Source organism: Myodes glareolus, chromosome 1, assembly GCF_982192425.1.
Source record: "Myodes glareolus chromosome 1, mMyoGla1.1, whole genome shotgun sequence".
Classification (NCBI taxonomy): Eukaryota; Metazoa; Chordata; class Mammalia; order Rodentia; family Cricetidae; genus Myodes; species Myodes glareolus.
Window position 1 is genome coordinate 66,029,628 of NC_142026.1, and position 17,675 is coordinate 66,047,302.

Below are 17,675 nucleotides of genomic sequence, written 5' to 3' on the forward strand. Positions count from 1 at the left end.
TAGGAGTAGAGAGTCTTGAGATTTTTTTTCATGTATTCTGGCATGTCAATTGGTGGTGTCATTTTTAATGCCTATTTTTGCAGTGTTATGGTTTAATTTTCTTGGGTGTAGCTTCCCTGTAACATAAAGAAGACACAATTTTACAGTGAACAGAAGGTCTTCTGCAGTATTTTCAGTCCTCTTCTGAGATGTGACCTGAACATCAAACAAGGGGGTTGTATTATAGATAAATCAGGTAGGACTGGACACCCCACAATGTCTATCTTAGGATTTTGTTGCTGTGAAGAGAGACACTGAAATCATAGCAACTCTTATTAGGAAAACACTTAATCAGGGATTGCTTACCATATCAAAAATTTAATCTATTACTATCATGGCAAAAAATCATGATTAATTGCAGGTAAGCATGCTGCTAAAGAAGGTGCTGGGAGTTCCACATCTAGAATCGCAGGCAGCAGAATGAGACTGTGTGCCACTGGGAGAGTAGTTTGACAATATGAGACTTCAAAGCCTATCTCCATAGGGACAAACTTTCTCCAATAAGGCTACACTGACCTAAACAAGGCCCCATCTCTTAGTAGTACAGCTCCTTATGGGCCAAACATTCAAACATGTGAATCTATGGGGGATATTCCTATTGATACTACCAAGTATCTATTGTTCACGGCATTTGGATTAGTTTTAGATTTCTTTGGTAACCACAGTCTTTGCAAAAATAAGCATCTTTTAATGTAGGTCTAGAGCTACATTTGTCTGTGGGAATAAGGAGGTGCATTTAGAATGAACATAGAAATTAATCTGGTTTAGGAAAATGGTCATTATAGATATCCTTTAAGATGCATAAAATCACTATCCATGTACAATTGTTTGCAGTTCACTACTAGTCATGATTATTCTTCTTTTGAGCAGCCTAACAACAAATCAGACAGTTTTGGTTACCTCTAAGAGATAACTGATACTCTTGCATATTTAGGGATATCTTGCCTTGCTGGTCAATTCTGTGGTTTGTAGGAATCATAACTGGGTAGGACACTTGATGATTTTTCTCTGTTGCCCACTTACATAGAATCTTTGAGTACTATAAGATCTAGTCCTCAGACAAAAAGTTTCTGCATGAGATCACCTTTCACAGGTTCTATATGAATTGGCAGTAGGTATATTTTATAATTATTATCAGAATATTTTTCTGAGACTCCCAAAACTAAGAACAAGTGAGTTTCTTATATCTTCTTTTAGGACTCATATACTCACTTTTGGTTGCAGGGTCCAACATCTATAGCATATCTTTTGTATTTTATTTCATTTTATTTTGTCATTTTTTTGTTATCTCTTAGAGGCCTCTTCTTCTCTAATGAGAGAAAGAAATGGAGTGGATCCCCATGGTACGGATGTGGGTAAGAACTGGGAACTGTTAAGAGAGGGGAAACTATAAACAGTATGTATTTTATGAGTAAAGAATCTATTTTCAGTAATAAAAAAGTTCATTTTTCAAGGTGATTAATGGCATTGACAATCTTTAATTAGATTAACTTAGTTTTTAGAAGAGTAAAATTAACACTAGAACTGAAATTTGAGAACTTGTTGTCAGTTATTCAGATTACTAAAATTTCCGTGACTACTCAACAGTTATGGGGGTAATTGTAGAGTGACTTAGATAAAACAGACAAATACCTAAAATTCCAGAACCTACAAAGATGGAAGCATGAAAAAAGAAAAAATGGATTCCATGAATAACTCATATGTCTGAATCAATAAATACATTTGAAAAATGTGAAATTTTTTAATGATGAAAACAAACAAACCAGGGATAGAATAAAGGCCAGTTCATGAGGGGCACACATGCACACATGAAAAACCACTGACAACTCAGTACTCAGTGGGGACATTGATATCTTTTCCTCTAAGACCAGGATCAACACAGGATGCTGCAGTGGCCACTATTCTTCAGCATTCCCTTAGATATCCTAGGCAGAACAAAAGGGTGACACAAAGAAATAAATTTGGTCAATTAATTGCCTAGATAATAGATCTGTAGATGAAATGACCTTATTTATTGAAAATCTGAAAGATTCTACAGAAGTTTCTGGACCTGCTCAACAAACCCACCCACCTTAACTCTACTACTGTAAACTACTATTGCACACAACCCATTAGAAGTCCAGTTTTGTCAAAAGCATAGGGAAACAAAGTAACAAGACTCAAGTGAGACACATGTATCACCCCAGGAAGAAGAATTGGAAAGATTTTGTGGATGGATGGAAGAAAAGGGGGCATAGGAAAAGGATGAACAGGTAGGGAAAGGTGGGATGAAAGGAAAGAGTATTTGGAGTAATGACTTCAATAGTGGACTTTTGTGAAACAATGTGGAGACCTACTATGATGGAAAATCCCAAGAATCTACAAGAACAACCCTAGTAAAAACTCCTTGTAGTGAGGGATAAGTATCCTGAACCAGTCATCTTCTACCACCAAAGACTTCTAGTAGTGGGAGTGGGACCACACTATAGACACAAAATATTCAACCTACAATCTGTCCTTCCTGAAATATATACTGGGGTAATGGTGGAACAGAACTTGTGGGAGTGGCCAACCAGTGACCAGCCAAAATTAGAGCCCAGGCTTTGAGAGGAAGTACAGACCTGACACTGCCTAGATGGCCAGGAACCAGAGGCTTGACAGCCCAGAAGTTCAAGAAAGAACCAAAGATGACTGGAAAAACATTTAAATGAAAAGATTACTAATGATATTCTCTTACACTACTAGATCAGCCTTCACCTTAAAATTCATCAGAAAGGTATCATCCACATCTACAGGTTTGAGTTACAGCCTCTGCATATAAGTATGGTAATATATAGGAGTATCCTTGTGCAACTCTTAACAGCAGAAGTAGGGGACATCTTTGACTCTTTTGCCTGCCCTTTGGACGCTTTTCTTCTTATTGGGTTATTTCTCTCAGATATAATATAAGGGACTGTGACAAGTCTTATATAACTTTCTGGGCACTATTCTGTAGATGTCCCTGAGAGATCTGCTAACTTTTTGAAGGGGAACAGAGCAGAAGTGAATCTTGTGTAAAGGGAAGTAAGGTTGAGGGAGGTGAGGGAGGGAAAACTGTGCTCAGCTGTAATATATGAGAAGAGGTAAAAGGGAAAGAAATACATATTAACAGGAAAGAAAAGGATCATGTGCAAGGACCCACTGTGATTGCCTCTTCCAGGATGAAAACTGTATTATCTGCCCTTAAACAAAGACACTTACATCTGTGCATCAAGCAAACAATGGATCAAAGCTATTTAGAACCCAGCCATGTCCTAAGAGAAACATGGGCAGACCCTTATCCTGTCATTCTCCTCACTACACATGGATTAATGGTGTGCATGCAGCATTGGGCATACTATGAATTAGGTAAATAGGGAACAAATTTGAGTATATCAGAGGATGTTTTCTCAATGCAAACACGGTACCATTTTCCCAGCAGACTCAGAGCATCCAACAGTTTGAGGGTTCCTGAAGCTAGTTCCCATGAATACTGAGGTATCACTACATATTTCAAATACAACCTAAGATCTTAAGGCCTTTGAATTTTTGTTTCCTATATTGATGTCTTTATTTTCTTTTTAAGACTGCCTCACTTTAAATCCTGGCCTTCCCTTGTACACACCTATATCCTGGGATTATAGGTGTGAGTCACCATGCTGGCTGTACCTGAGTAGTACTTAACCATTTTCACCACATAACTTTTCTCCATTTTATACCCCATTGACAAAGCAATACCCCCACTCTGCTGTAGGATTAGAGGAAAGGTCACATACTCATCATGACCAGAAAACTGGGGTACTGGTCTTTGAACTGAATCGGTTGGAGACCTCACACTGATATATTCCAGCATCTGCGCATCTAGCAGGATGTATTCTGAGTCCACACTTCGTTGGGGACAGAGTCATTCTCTCTGTGAGCTCCAGAGTCTTCTTATTGAAGATCCAACGGATGGAGACATCAGTGTCGGTTGAAATGCAGGTGAAGATCACTGATCTACGTCCTGTGACTCTTCTGTCGGTGACTTGCACAAAGGGCTGTGTTACATTCTCTGTGAAAATACAAAAGAAGGTACCAAATGACAGAAGTTCAAAGAGTTTGACCAGGCTCACTGAAATTCATACTTTATAAAGGTTTTGTTGGGGAGAATTTGGAGTTGTGACTATAGGCATATCTTGTGCTTCAGATCTGCCACCCAGAGACTGTGTTACTCTAATTTAGCCACTCTTTCTGTATAACAGTTTTCTTGTAATATGATACACAGTGCATGAACATTGTCACGTCCATGAGGCAAGCTTACCAATGAACAATGATATGAACTTGGGATGGGGAGTTGCTGACATCAGCAGCATCTGTTCTATTTACCGGCAGAAGGAAATTCCCTAGTCTGAATCCATCAGGAGAAGGAAGAATCTGGAGTAGCTGACTTGTTTCTTTTCTTGCTGACTTGACCGTTCTGTGAAATCTCATAAGCCCATCAGAACAATAGGATAATGGCACAGAAAAATGCCCACTAAGCTTCAGGAGAAGGAGATACACAAGAGACCTACATAACTACAACTGTCATGGCAGTACACAATTGATCCTCCACTCTATGGGACAATCAGTCTCATGACTTGGACAATAAGTAAAGTCTTTTTCCCTGTCAGCTCTGACAGGAAATCTAACAAACATAAATAAACACTTAAAAAAGGTCCTCAATGTCACATTGAATCCAGCAAGGGCAGTTTTGTATTCAGGCTGCCTTGTTGTCTGTGAGGACCCCATAACTTCATCAACCAGGGCCTGCCTGACTCCCACAAAGTCTTTCTGGGGACATGTGCACAGTGAGAATTCCAAGTGTCTGGGCTATAGCTGATATCCTAATGTTAAGTTTACCCAGAACAGTTCCTTCTCTCTGCAGGTAAACAGTGGTGAGGGGTTCTAATTTATTACTATTTGTCTACTCAATATGTGTCCTGTGGTGAGGGCCCAAACCCTAGTGCAGGGCACAATGCAGTGGGGGAGAGAACAGGAACAACCCAATCATGACAGTTTGGTATGTGAAGTAGGATAAGCCACACATAAGTTGGAGACCATAGAAAGTCACTTACTCTTCACAAAAACTTCCACATATGCACTTTCAACTTTGGAATCTTTGTTTAAAACTGATAGTGTGTACATTCCTGCATCTTCCGCAGTAACATCCTGGAGCATCAGGGATCCATTTTCATACACCATCCCTTGTCTTCTATGTGCAGGTTCCCAGGTGATGGAATTCTTGGCTCTGCTGTACTCTACAATTTTGTGAAACTGGGTCCTAGAAATTGATTTGTACCAGGAAAAGGCTTTCACATCTTCTGGAAGATTATGAACTTGTAGAAATACACCTTCCCCTTCAGCAGCATACCGAGGCACTGATTGGATCATGAGTTGGGAAGAAGTGAGAGCATCACAGAACAGTGAAATGGAGCCTGGAAGTGAAAAGAGAAAAAAAAGTCATCATATGAGGATCATTGTGCTTGGTGAAAAGATTCTGACCTCTATTTTGAGCAGATGGATTCATTCTGTCTAGTCTTTATTATGGGCCTGTGTGATGGCTTGGAGCAGTCTGATCTTCAAGGCAGGCATAGATCTTTAAAGGTCTTGGGAACCAGGCTGGCAGGTTTTATGTCAACTTAACAAAAGCTATGGTCATTTTTCGAAGCAAGTCCTCAGTTGAAAATGCTATCACTGGATTGGTCTGTGGGCAAAACTATAGTATATTTTTGTACTGTGGTTGATACAAAAGGATTCAGACCAATTCAGGCAGTTCCAAGCCCTGGGATAGGAGTCCTGTGTGATATAAGAGATCAGTTTTAACAAACATGAAGACCAAATCAATAGGAAGCATAGTATTGAGAGGAGGTACGAGTAGAGCACTGGTAAAATGCTCCCCTAGATCATTTTTGTATATACTTGGAAATACGACAGGATTCAGGGCTCCCTGGTCTAGAGCCCCAGGAGACTGTACTGACTCTGATATCTTAGGTTGAATTACTTTAAATCAAGGCCTTCTTTGATGCAGTTGGAGTCAGAAGATGAAAACTGATATTTGGTCATTTGTCTCTAACAGTGTATCCTGTATTAAATGCTCAAACCTCCACATGGAGATACTGTGCTAAGGGAAGGAAGAGTAGACCAGCCATGACAGTATGGTGTGTCTAACCCCACTCAACACTGAACAATCACAGAGAATCACTTACTGTGAACCTGGACTTGCACCTGTGCTTCTTCACTTCTCATATCTGCCCTCAGAATTCGTAGGGTGTACAATCCGTGGTCTTTCTGAGTGACACCATGAAGTAACAGGGATCCATCACTGTACAATGTCTCTCTGCCACCATATTCAGGTCCCCACACAGTTGACTTAATGCCTAGTGTATACTGGGTAACCACAATGTTCTTGGGCACAGTCTTTCCTTTGAACCAGACAAAGGCTACATTATTCTCTGGGGGATTGCGAACAAGTAGAAGAACACTTCTCCCTTCAGCAACCCTGGGTGGCAATGATTCAATAGTGGGCTGAGAAGAGGTAGCAAGGCGCCCACACTTCCAAAGGTAAGCTAGAAGGAAAGAAAGAGATCCATTTAAATAATGCTTGTACTTAACTAAGACGAGGCCTTGTGTCTTTTGCAACTGTGTCTGTTGCTCAGCCTAAATTTGTGGGTGAGCATGTCTTACTTGGTGGAGGTCAGCACATGGTCTTTATGTTCTCAGTGTCCCCACACTTATTATGTTCAGTATATGGCTCTCTCTTCAACCATCAACATTGCCCCTGATTAATGTCATGAGTTCCCTGCTCACGTTTGCAATTGATTGGAATTGGGGTGATACCTGCCCAAATTATTTCCCTATAGTCTCTGAGTCTTTCCTCTCTGGCTTTTGTTTTTCTTTTTCTATTCATCTTGAGGTTGCACCTAATTTTGTTTGTGTTCACATTCTAACTTTCTTTATTTCAAGTTCACACAAACTGGGATATCATAAGATCCATGAATTGTCAGTCCTCTCCTTTCATGCACTGTCAAATCCTGGTCTCCTCATCTCTGAGCAGAAGTCCCTGAGATATGTTACAACATTTGCAGAAGAGCTGAGAGGGGACCTCCATTGTCTGAGTATGTTGATCTGTCATCCCTCTGAAGAACTTCTGCTCCACAACACCTTCTAATCTCTGCTGTTCTTTCCTCATATGTGTTGAACCTCTCCCCAAGAAGGAGCACCTCCCAGAGTCCCATGGGCTATAAGTGGGTCTATGTTTACAAAACTGATCTACACTTCCAGTTTCACTCCTGCCTCATGTTCCTATCCCTTTATCTCTTTATGTTTCTGTCCTCTAGAACACAAAGTGAGAATCAAGAGCAATGACCATCCATTGACAAATGATAATAGCTGTTGACCATGGAACTGCGTTCTTCTATGTCCTGTCCTAGATTAATCAGCACCAAAAAGGGAAAATCTGCACAACCAACCCAGAGCATCCAGTCTGCCCTGTGTTTACATTGCTCTGAAAACATGGAATTTCCAACAGGAAGGTGACAAAACTGCCTTTGAGACTCCAAATGACTGTGTGAGTGATGTTTGTGGAAAAGAACAAAACTGTTCTCACTGGAAGTCACCATCAGACTGAGTTCTGACAGAGATTAAAGGCCCAGGATGTGTCATGACTTTCATGTCTTGGGTGTTTAGGAGGAAGTGACCTGATTCCTGGAAAAAAACTGTGAGCTCCTTCATCCTGTGCAAGATTTTCAAGACAATGCTCCCACTTCCTCTGTTTGCTAAGCTTTGTGGTGGGTTTGCCCCTGTGCTCCATGGTCTGTCTGAGAGGTCTTTGACCTCTGTCTACTTGATTTCCCTTGGATACCATGGATTTTCAAAAGGAAACACATGTAGTGGGAAACAGAACATGGTCTCGTGGCAGTGTGGCAGACATATCAAGCAGTCAGTAGGTCTGTGAACACTGTGACCCTGATTTCCAGGCCTGAAAACCCAGGAATGGAACCAGACTGCTAGGTAAGTTCCTGGTTCAAACAAATACATTACTGCAGTTCACTGTGGGTTCTAGTGACACTGCTGGTGAACTGCAGCTCATGTCTTGGAAGCTGTCAGATCAACGTAGCCTGTAGCCATTTTACTGCAGGACGGAATTCCTTGAGTTGGACCCAAAGGACAAGCACTTATCATGAGAACCTGTATCATTGGTCCCTCTCCTAGGGTACAAAGACTTTCATGTAACAAGTCTTATATGTCCAATAGGACAGTTAGTGAATGACCTGGACACTTCTTGAGTTATGTTCCCCTTCTGAAGAAGATTGACAAGAGATGTAGACAAATCAAGACTCTCATGACAGTGTACTGTCTGATTGCATACATCACAAGACTGATAACTAAGGATCACTGTTCCCTGCCATCAGGAGGTCAAAATCCAACCCTTATAAAATGCTTTTCATAAATAACTGGAGCTGAGTCTGGGCCAGAGATCTGGAGACAGGGCAGACTCTTACTCACAGCTCAATAAGGATCCCATCTTTTTCTCAATCAGGACCAATATTTATTTCCTCCATGTCTTTCTCAAGGAAATATTCTTAGTATGAACCCCTTGGTTCATAGCATGCATCCACCTGTGTGCAAGATGATATCAAATGGAGGATTGTAATTTATTTGCCATTGTTCTACAATATATGTGTCCTGCAGTAAATGCTCAAACCACAATATGGGAAACAATGCATAGGAATGGTAGGCATACACACGCACACACACACACACACACACACACAGAGAGAGAGAGAGAGAGAGAGAGAGAGAGAGAGAGTCACACTCCTATATGTGTTCGGTCACCTAGCTCACACAGTTCACAATGAATCACTTACCATGCACGTGGAGGTATATAGATGTTGTTGATGCAATTTTTCCACTTCTATTATAGGTTCGTAGCGTATAGATTCCTGTGTCGTTCCGGGAGACATTTTCTATCAGCAGTGATCCATTACTATATACTGTCTCTCTACTACTGTACACAGGCCCTGGTGCACTTACATTGTTGTACAGTGTATATACTGCAATTTCTTGCTTCATATTTCTTTGCCCTTTGAACCAGGCAAAGGTTATAAGATTCTCTGGAAGATTGTGGACAAGCAAAAGGACGTTTTCTCCTTCAACCACTTGGTGTGGCAGTGACTCGATGGTCTCATGGGCAGTTGTGGACATGTGCCAGAAGCTTAAAATAGAGGCTAGAAGGGAATTGAGGAAAAATCACGTTAACCAGGTGTGTTCATCATTTAGATTTTTTATGGGACTATGGGTGTCCCCACCTTCCTTTGCAGACATGAGAAACATGACTTACGTTAGCTCAGAGTGTCTAAGAGTGTGAGTAAATTCTCTTTGGAATTCTTTGCTTAGGTGGCTCCCTGGTCACCTCTGTCAGTGTCCCATATATCTCCTCACATAGAGTATTTGGTGTGAGGATCATTGCCTCTCTGAACCCAGGCTCTGGAGAGTGCTCTCTTTCTGATTTTTGACTCTGGTTTTTTTTTGTGATTCTAGTAAAGCCATGACTTCATCTTTTGGATGTACTGGCATCAGGTCAACTAGAACCAGGGCTTTTTGCTTCTTTGTTGATTTTGGATTTGTTTTATGTTTTGGTTTTTGTTTTGGCTTTTTAAGACAGGATTTCTCTGTGCAAACTTGGTTGTCCTGAAACTTACTCTATAGATTAAGGTATACTTGAACTCACAGAGATCACCTGTGTCTGCCTCCCAAGTGCTGGGATTAAAGGATTTAGACACCGTCACACATTTAGAACCAGTGATTTGTAGGCAGGGATAGTTAGAATTTATTGATAGGTTCAGTTCCCTGAAAAGACTCAGGCACAAGTGAATAAAGGAAAAAAGAAGGAGGGAAAGAGGAATGTGTCTCCATGGATTTCTCTTTATAGTTCCTACGTTTGGACATTATGACAATAATCTTGTTCAAATGTGAAATAAATAACTCTAGATTTATTTATGTGAATATATGTGTGTATTTGTGAAGCCGGTAGCTCCTTGTGTACATATGTAGATATATGCCACAAATCTGAGCGGAGCACATGTGTCAGGGTGTGCATGTGTGGTTACATGCCACAACGCCTATGTGGAGGGCAGAATAGATCCTGCAGGAGTCTGTTCTCTCCATCTGCTGCATGGGAACTGAGGATTGTCATATCTTTCCACACTAAGACATCTTTCTAGCCCTCCCCAGTTTGATTTCTATTTGGAAGGTCATCTGACATGGTTGTGGAAGAACTGTCTTCACAACATTACAGCCAATGTAATTCACAGTTAATATGGAGTGTTTGAGGATTTTCTCATACCATTGCTGTCTCCTGAGAACTTCACTACGCTGAGCCTCTTTCCCTCACTCTACATTCTGCACCATAATGGTAATCAGACACATGGGTCTCCTCTCAAGATTCTTTTCTCCTAATGAGACTCTGACCTGCCTCTGAGTTGTCCTCCCCACAAACTCAGAGAGTGTGTATCCTTACCTGTGAGAAGAAGCCCCTTCCATGGTGTGCACGCCTTGTGGAGAAGTACAGAGGACTCCTCCATCAATCTTCTCACTTCTTGTTCTGCCTCTGAGGAGAAAAGCCTCAGGTACGACAGAGAACTCAGGCTCTGCTCTTCTTCCTCCCTGGGCTGAGATTTTTCTCAGACAGGAGCACTTCCCAGAATCCAATGGACTGTGAGAGGAAGGGTTTGAGCCCCTGCTACTCTCAGTGCTGTCTTGCATCCTTCTCAACTCCCCTTTATGTTTCTTCTCCAAGCAGCACATAGGACAACAGTTCAGATAAGAATCCCCATGCCCTCAGAGAAAAATGAAACACCCCAGGGCTGACATCTGCTGTGTCTTTGCCTTGGGTCTTTCAGTACCAAATAGTCTGTATCATGCTTATGTGCCTTTGAGTCACAGAGACACAGTTGATCAACCAGGCTAACCTGTGTTTACTTATTCTCTGCAAGACGTTGACAGAAATCTTTCTGACAGTTGAAAAGTGACCCACTGAGTGATGACTAGGAATGTTGATCAATGGTTTATCACTATATGCACCAGTCAAATTAATGAACTTGGACAGAGGCAGAGGAACAGCTGTATGAGGTTTTTCCTGTGCTCAGCCTTGGGGAAGAGATGACCTGTGTGTCCTTGAAAGGACTGTGGATTCCATCTTTTTATGGAGGGTGTCAGAACAACATTCTAGCACTATATGTTAGGTATACACATATCCTTTCTGATCATGTTTGCCCTTTTCTAGATGACTCTTTGGTGGCAATCTTGCATTACCTTACAAGAGATGCAAGGAGGGAGGATATCTTCATGGTCCCCATGCAGAGAGGAGTTCTCACACAAAGGAAGTAACCAGTAGGTCAGAGCAGGGTCTAGTAACATAATTCAGTGTTAGTAGGGACAAAGAGAAAAAGCATTTGGCTAGGTCATGGCCCAGTGAAACAATTTCCAGAGCATGGAGCATGTACCCTGCTCTCAACCCCTGGAGATCACTGAGAGAGTTGCAATCTCATGTCTAAGGCTACCAAAAGCATGGTTATGGTTCCAAGTGTCAACTTCCCTGATACATTCAGCATGGGTGGGTTGCAGGACCTGCCATCCAGATCACTATACACTTTAGTACTCCTAATTCCTTCTACCGTAGGATGGGTTAAGACAACGTTCCAGATTTGTCGTGGAAAGCCCTGAACTAAAGTTGGAAGTAGTATGAATTCAGAGGAAGGGCATTCTCAGAAGTCTTTTGCTAGGAAATTACAGAGGAAAGTCCTGAGACATTTCTCTTGAGATTAAAAGGACAGAACAGAGTCAGAAATGGTGATAAATATCTTTAATCTCATTACTCAGGAAGAGGCATGTTGATCTCTTATATTCAGCCAACCTGGACTATGTAATGAGTTCCAGGACAGCTGGGGTTGCCCAGAGAAATCCTGTCTGGTAATATAAAGGACAGGACACTAAGTTATGGGGATGCACATGTCCTTTTGGCCAATCCTACCATTTCTCTTTTTAATATTTTTATTGATTTTATTGAGCTACATTTTTCTCTGCTCCTCTCCCTTCCTCTTCATTCCACTTCTACCCTCTACCATGGTCCTCATGCTCCAAATTTACTCAAGATATCTTGTCTTTTTCTAGTTTTAGACATAAAGCAAAGAAAACCAGCCTACTATTCACAATCCCAGAGAAAGAACCAAGACAACAATGAGGAGCCTAAGAGAGACATACATGGACCTACCACTTCTTTACCCAGAATATGGTGAGTACAAATCAAATGTTTCAACCAATGTGTCTTTCATATACACTGTTCTATGTTTCTTTCATTTCCTGTCATGATAATATCATTAAAATGAGCAGTTTAGAAGAGATCTGAGAGTCCATTTCCCTACTGAGGCTGTGTCACATTGTATCGCTGAAGAAAGTCAAGGCAGGGACATGGTCTTTTCTGGCTCATTTGCAGGCTCAGACTCTGGCTCATCCTTAGCTAGTTTCTTACACAACCAGGAACCACCTAAGTAGGATTGATACTGCACACAGTAGTTTGGACTCTCCTGTATCAATTATTAAGACAAACATTCACAGAAATATATAGCCTAACCTAACTTGATTGAGATTCTGTGCTTTTTTCTGTTGTATCATTGTTTATTTGGGTACCCTGACAACAGTTTCCTCTCCAACATCCACTCCCTGTTCCTCTGCCTAATTTTCGCCTCCATTGATCCACCTGTCTGTTTTTATACTAATACAATACAACTTTTATTACTATAGCTCTATAGTAGATCTTGAAATTAGGGGTGGTGTTACCTCATGTAGTTTCTTTATTATACAGGATTGCTTTAGCTTTCTTGGGTTTCTTTGTTTTTCCCTAAGGAGTTAAACATTGTTTTTGAAGCTTTATAAAGAAATTGTGTTAGAATTTTGATGGAAATTACATTGAATCTGTAGATTGTTTTTGGTAAGATGACTGTATTGTCCAAGAGCAGTGCAGTTGATCTGGGACAGATTATTTGCTGGGAGAGGTTCTTTGAAATAGAATCTAGGGAGTGTTGCATTTTATCTGGCAGGTAGATCACTCACCAGTCTTTCTAACTAGTGTGGCCTGTGCCTCAAGATGATTTACAAGACATTTGGGGCAATCTCAAGATGACAGCTAATTTTAACTAGGACACTGTTTCAAACTGTTAAGTCCTCCTTCATAGGGAGATTCCAGATGATGTTCCCCATTCTCTAAGTGACTGCCTCTCTTTGATTGCCATGGTCATCACATGTGCTGGTCCAATCTGAGCCAGAATAGACCTCAAATACATATATCCTGAGTGTCACTTTTCTCATTTCCCTGATCCTGATATCAGGGATGCTATGATGTCCACAAAAGATATCATGTAGAGTTAAGGAAACAGCATCATCAAAACATGTTTCATCCTGACTTATGACAGTCCTCTAAGGTACATGCATCACCTGCCTCTTCTGACTCCATTGGAATCAGAGCAAAAGCCAATTATCAGCTGAAACAAGACAGGAAATGGAAACACCTGTGGTAAAGGAAAATAAGCATGGGTCAAAGTACTAAGTTATTTCTTCTGGATCATAGAGACCATGATAACATATGGAAGGGGTAATGCATGAGCTACTGACAGAAAAAAAATCTACTTGACGTTAAGTAAAGTTTCCCTACTTTGGATGTTCCTCCCTTCTAGAAGCCCCCCCCCCTTCACATTCCAATACAAGTCCAAGGTATGCCAAGAGAAAGCAGAGATGTAAGGAGAGAAGAAAGAAACATAGCTGAAATCTCATAAGACAATTAGTATTTGTGTCCATGACACAGGCTGGGAATTAATTTCTGTATCTATATAGAAAACCAAGGCTTCACCCAAAGGTTGATACTGTCATTTCAGTGATCTGCTACCCAAGACCTGTAATTTTCTTCACTTGGGATCTATATACACTAATGCCTGACTTCTACTCAAGGAAGATATAAGATTTTCAAATGTTACTAATGAAGTTTTGGATAAATAACTCCCGTCAGGATATCTGGGTCTCTCCACTGTTAAGCCAACAGTATTGTGCAGGTAAGAAGTAACTTTGTGGAAGAGCTTGAGGTTTGACCCTGGATACATGTGATTATCTGAGATAGACATTATCCTATCACCTAAATAACATTGAGCATACTGAATAAAGCCACATGTGATATCTGCAAAGAAATGGAAAAATCCTCATGTATAGCAGGCTCAAATATCTGTTGTTTCTTTTTTACCTCAGTTGGACAGATCCCAACCAGAACTGGGGTTTAGATTAGTGGAAGAGTACTCATGTAGCATACACAAGCCCTAATCAATCGCTGGCATAACAAACAAACATTCCCAATGGACTATGATGTGTGAATTGAGCTTGAGTCTGAGATGTTCCCTGACTTCATCACACTTAGCTTTTCTGGAAGAAGAAGTCCCCACTCTGCCCATTCTAACTCAATGCTCAACTTTGCTGCATGTGCTTTTGCTAGAGCAGGATTCCCTAACGAGCCTAAGTTATCTGTGGGGGTCTTTTGCAATACCCAAGAGTGGATGAGTGTAGCTCTATATTTCTGTATGTAAGTAGTTATAGCCATGAGGAAACAGAAATTATTCACAGTTAACATTCAAGATAAATAGGTCACATTGAGTGTAAGTCACTCATTTCTAGATTATACACTCACAGGATCCCGTGTCAGTTGTCACACTGAATAAGTGAGAGCCCAGTTGACAGTTTCAGCCTATAATCTTCTGAGAGGCTCTGACCATTTATACCCAAGTGGTAGGTTATATTCTGATACTAATATATAGGCTTCCAGGCTACTGTCGTCAACTTCAGGGAGATTAGAATTTTTAATTCTGATAGTGGCCTTGTGTAACAGTGCTGCAAAGATAACAGACAGAGATGACTTGTTGTGGGAACTTTGACCCTTACAAAGGCCTCATTCAATCATTGTTGGTCTTTCTAATATTTGCCTTTGATCCTTCTACTTACTGAACCTGGCAGAAGATTAATTGCAGACTGATGCTGGAGGACTTGAGTGCTCAGAGATGGTGGTTCTGTTTTTATGTGGAATGAGCAGTCTTTGCCATGTGTGGGCTGAGCTGCAGAGCTTGATAATATAGACATAGTATCTACAGTCATATTCCCCTTATCTCTTTGGTACTTAACTGAACACTGACTGCCTTGCGCTAAAATAAATGTTGTGTCCCTCTAGCTGTGATGATATCCACTAATGAGTCTGTGCCATGCCCTTCAAGGCCATGATGTTTAAGGAAGTCATACAGATAGAGCAGAATAAGCCTTCCTAAGTAATTTGAGAAGCACACACAAACAGTCCTCAGAAATCTTACACATGAGTGTAAGTACAGAAACCTTACACATGAGACCAGCAGTGGGCCTCTCATTCAACTAAATGAAAAGACTGAGTCACAACATAGACAAAACTTCCCAGGTGTTTTATGGTGACTGAGATGAAGCATGGATCACCGAATCCAAAGGATGAGTCATAGAATGCTTTAGGAAATGGAAGACTCTGAGTTAAATGTGAGCTTGAAACAGAACCATCATTGTCTTGGCCTGTGATGTCTTGCACAGTCAAGGACCATATCAAAACATTTCCTGAAATACAAGTTGCTTTTATCTTAATTCCTTTCTTCTTTTCTATTTTTCTCTTTTTTCTTTCCTTCTTTTTCCTTCCTTCCTTCCTTCCTTCTTTCCTTCCTTCCTTTCTTCCTTCCTTCCTTCCTTCCTTCCTTCCTCTCTTTCTTTCTTCCTGTCAGTCTAGAGTTCATGAGTTTCCATAAGCTTGGCTCAGTTGTTTCTGTAAATTTCACCATAATAATCTAAGTATCGGGTTTTTACTTTTTTCACTTTTTATTATTTTTTTAAATGAAAAGAAACTATCTTTTTCAATTTTCATATCATTACTAGTTTTCTTCATTTACATACAAACAACAGTTCCTCCTCCCTCCCTTCCTCTCATTTCTTCTTCATCTTTCCCCACCACAACCACCATCCACTTCTCAGAAAGGAAAAGGCCTCTCATTGGGAGCCAACAGAGTCTGGCATATCAAGCTGCTTCATGATCAGGCCCCTACCTCCTGCTTTGAAGCTGAACATGATATCCTTCCATAGGAAATGGGCTCCAGAAAGCCAGGTCATGTACATGTCATACATTTTGGTCTCACTCCCAGTGGCCCTACAACTGCCCAAGTCACACAATTATCACCCACATTCAGAAGGCCTAGTTTGGTCCTATGCAGATTCCCCAAATATTAGTCCAGACTCAGTAAGCTCCTTGTAGAGTGGGTTAGCTCTCTCAGTGATTTTCACCATCGTGACTCTAACCCTCTTGTTCCTCCCTCTTCATGACTGGACGCTGAGAGCTCAGCCCAGTGTTTAGCTGTGGATCTCGACATTTGATTTCATTAGTTACTAGACGAAGATTCTAAGATGACAATCAGAGTAGTCATCAATCTGATCACAGGCGAAGGCCAGTTCAGGCACTTTAGTGTCTTTGTTGGGGCCATCCTTGTTGATTGTTGGGACTTTCCATACCACCAGATTTCTCCCTAACTCCTTAATGGCAAGCTCTTCAAGATATCACTTTCCTTGTTCTCCTTCTATGTCTCCCCGAACTTAACCATCCCATTCCCTCATGTTCTTCTCCTTCTTCCCATCCCCACTTCCTCTACTAACATGCTTCCAATTTACTCAGGAGATCTTATCTTTTCCCTTCTTAAGGGGATCAATGCATGTCGCTCTTAGGGTTCTCCTTGTTGCCTAATTTCTCTAGGATTGTGGATGGTTATCCTTTGTTTGACATCTAATATTCACTTACAACTGACTATATATCATATTTGTCTTTCTGGGCCTGGGTCACCTCACTCAGGATGCCCTTTTCTAGTTCCATTCAGTTACCTGCAAATTTCAAGATGTCATTGTTTTTTGCCACTGAGTAATATTCCCTTGTATAAATGTACCATATTTCCTTTATCCTATCTTTGACTTCAGAGCATCTAGGTAGTTTCCAGGTTCTGGCTATTATAAATAATGCATTGTTGAGCAAGTGTCATTGTGGTATAATTGAACATCCTTTGAATATGTACACAAAAATGATATCACTGGGTCTTGATGTAGATTGATTCCATTTTTTTTTGAGAAACTGCCAAATTGATTTCCAAAGTGGTATATAACTTTTCACTCCCATCAGCAATGGGCGAGTGTTCCCCTTATTCCATATCCTCTCCAGCATAAGGAGTCATGAGTGTTTTTGATCTTTACTATTCTGACAGGTGTAAAATGGTATCTCAGAGTCATTTTGATTTGTATTTCCCTGATGGCTAAGGATGTTGAGCAATTCCTTAAATATTTTTTCAGCCATTTGAGATTCTTCTGTTGAGAATCCTTTGTTTAGATCTGTACTCTATTTCATAATTGGATTATTTTTGTATTTTGATGTCTAGTTTCTTAATTTTCTTATATATTTTGAAGGTCAGCCCTCTGTATGATGTGGTTTAATAAGGATCATATCCCATCTTGTGGGCATCTGTTTTGTCTTATTGACCATGTACTTT

The 17,675-nt window shown here is 40.7% G+C and overlaps 1 protein-coding gene across 1 annotated transcript; it reads right to left on the reverse strand.

Moving 5' to 3' along the window:
* Positions 1-3,815: 3,815 nt before the first annotated feature.
* On the reverse strand, positions 3,816-10,652 carry LOC148123416 (pregnancy-specific glycoprotein 22-like). Its single transcript, XM_087911351.1, has 5 exons — positions 10,574-10,652; positions 8,922-9,281; positions 6,261-6,620; positions 5,130-5,489; positions 3,816-4,087 (listed from the first exon to the last, which is right to left on the reverse strand). Exons 1-5 carry the CDS (start codon positions 10,635-10,637, stop codon positions 3,816-3,818), a joined length of 1,416 nt encoding a protein of 471 aa, XP_087767477.1. The 5' UTR covers positions 10,638-10,652.
* Between the last annotated feature and the right edge of the window lie 7,023 nt (positions 10,653-17,675).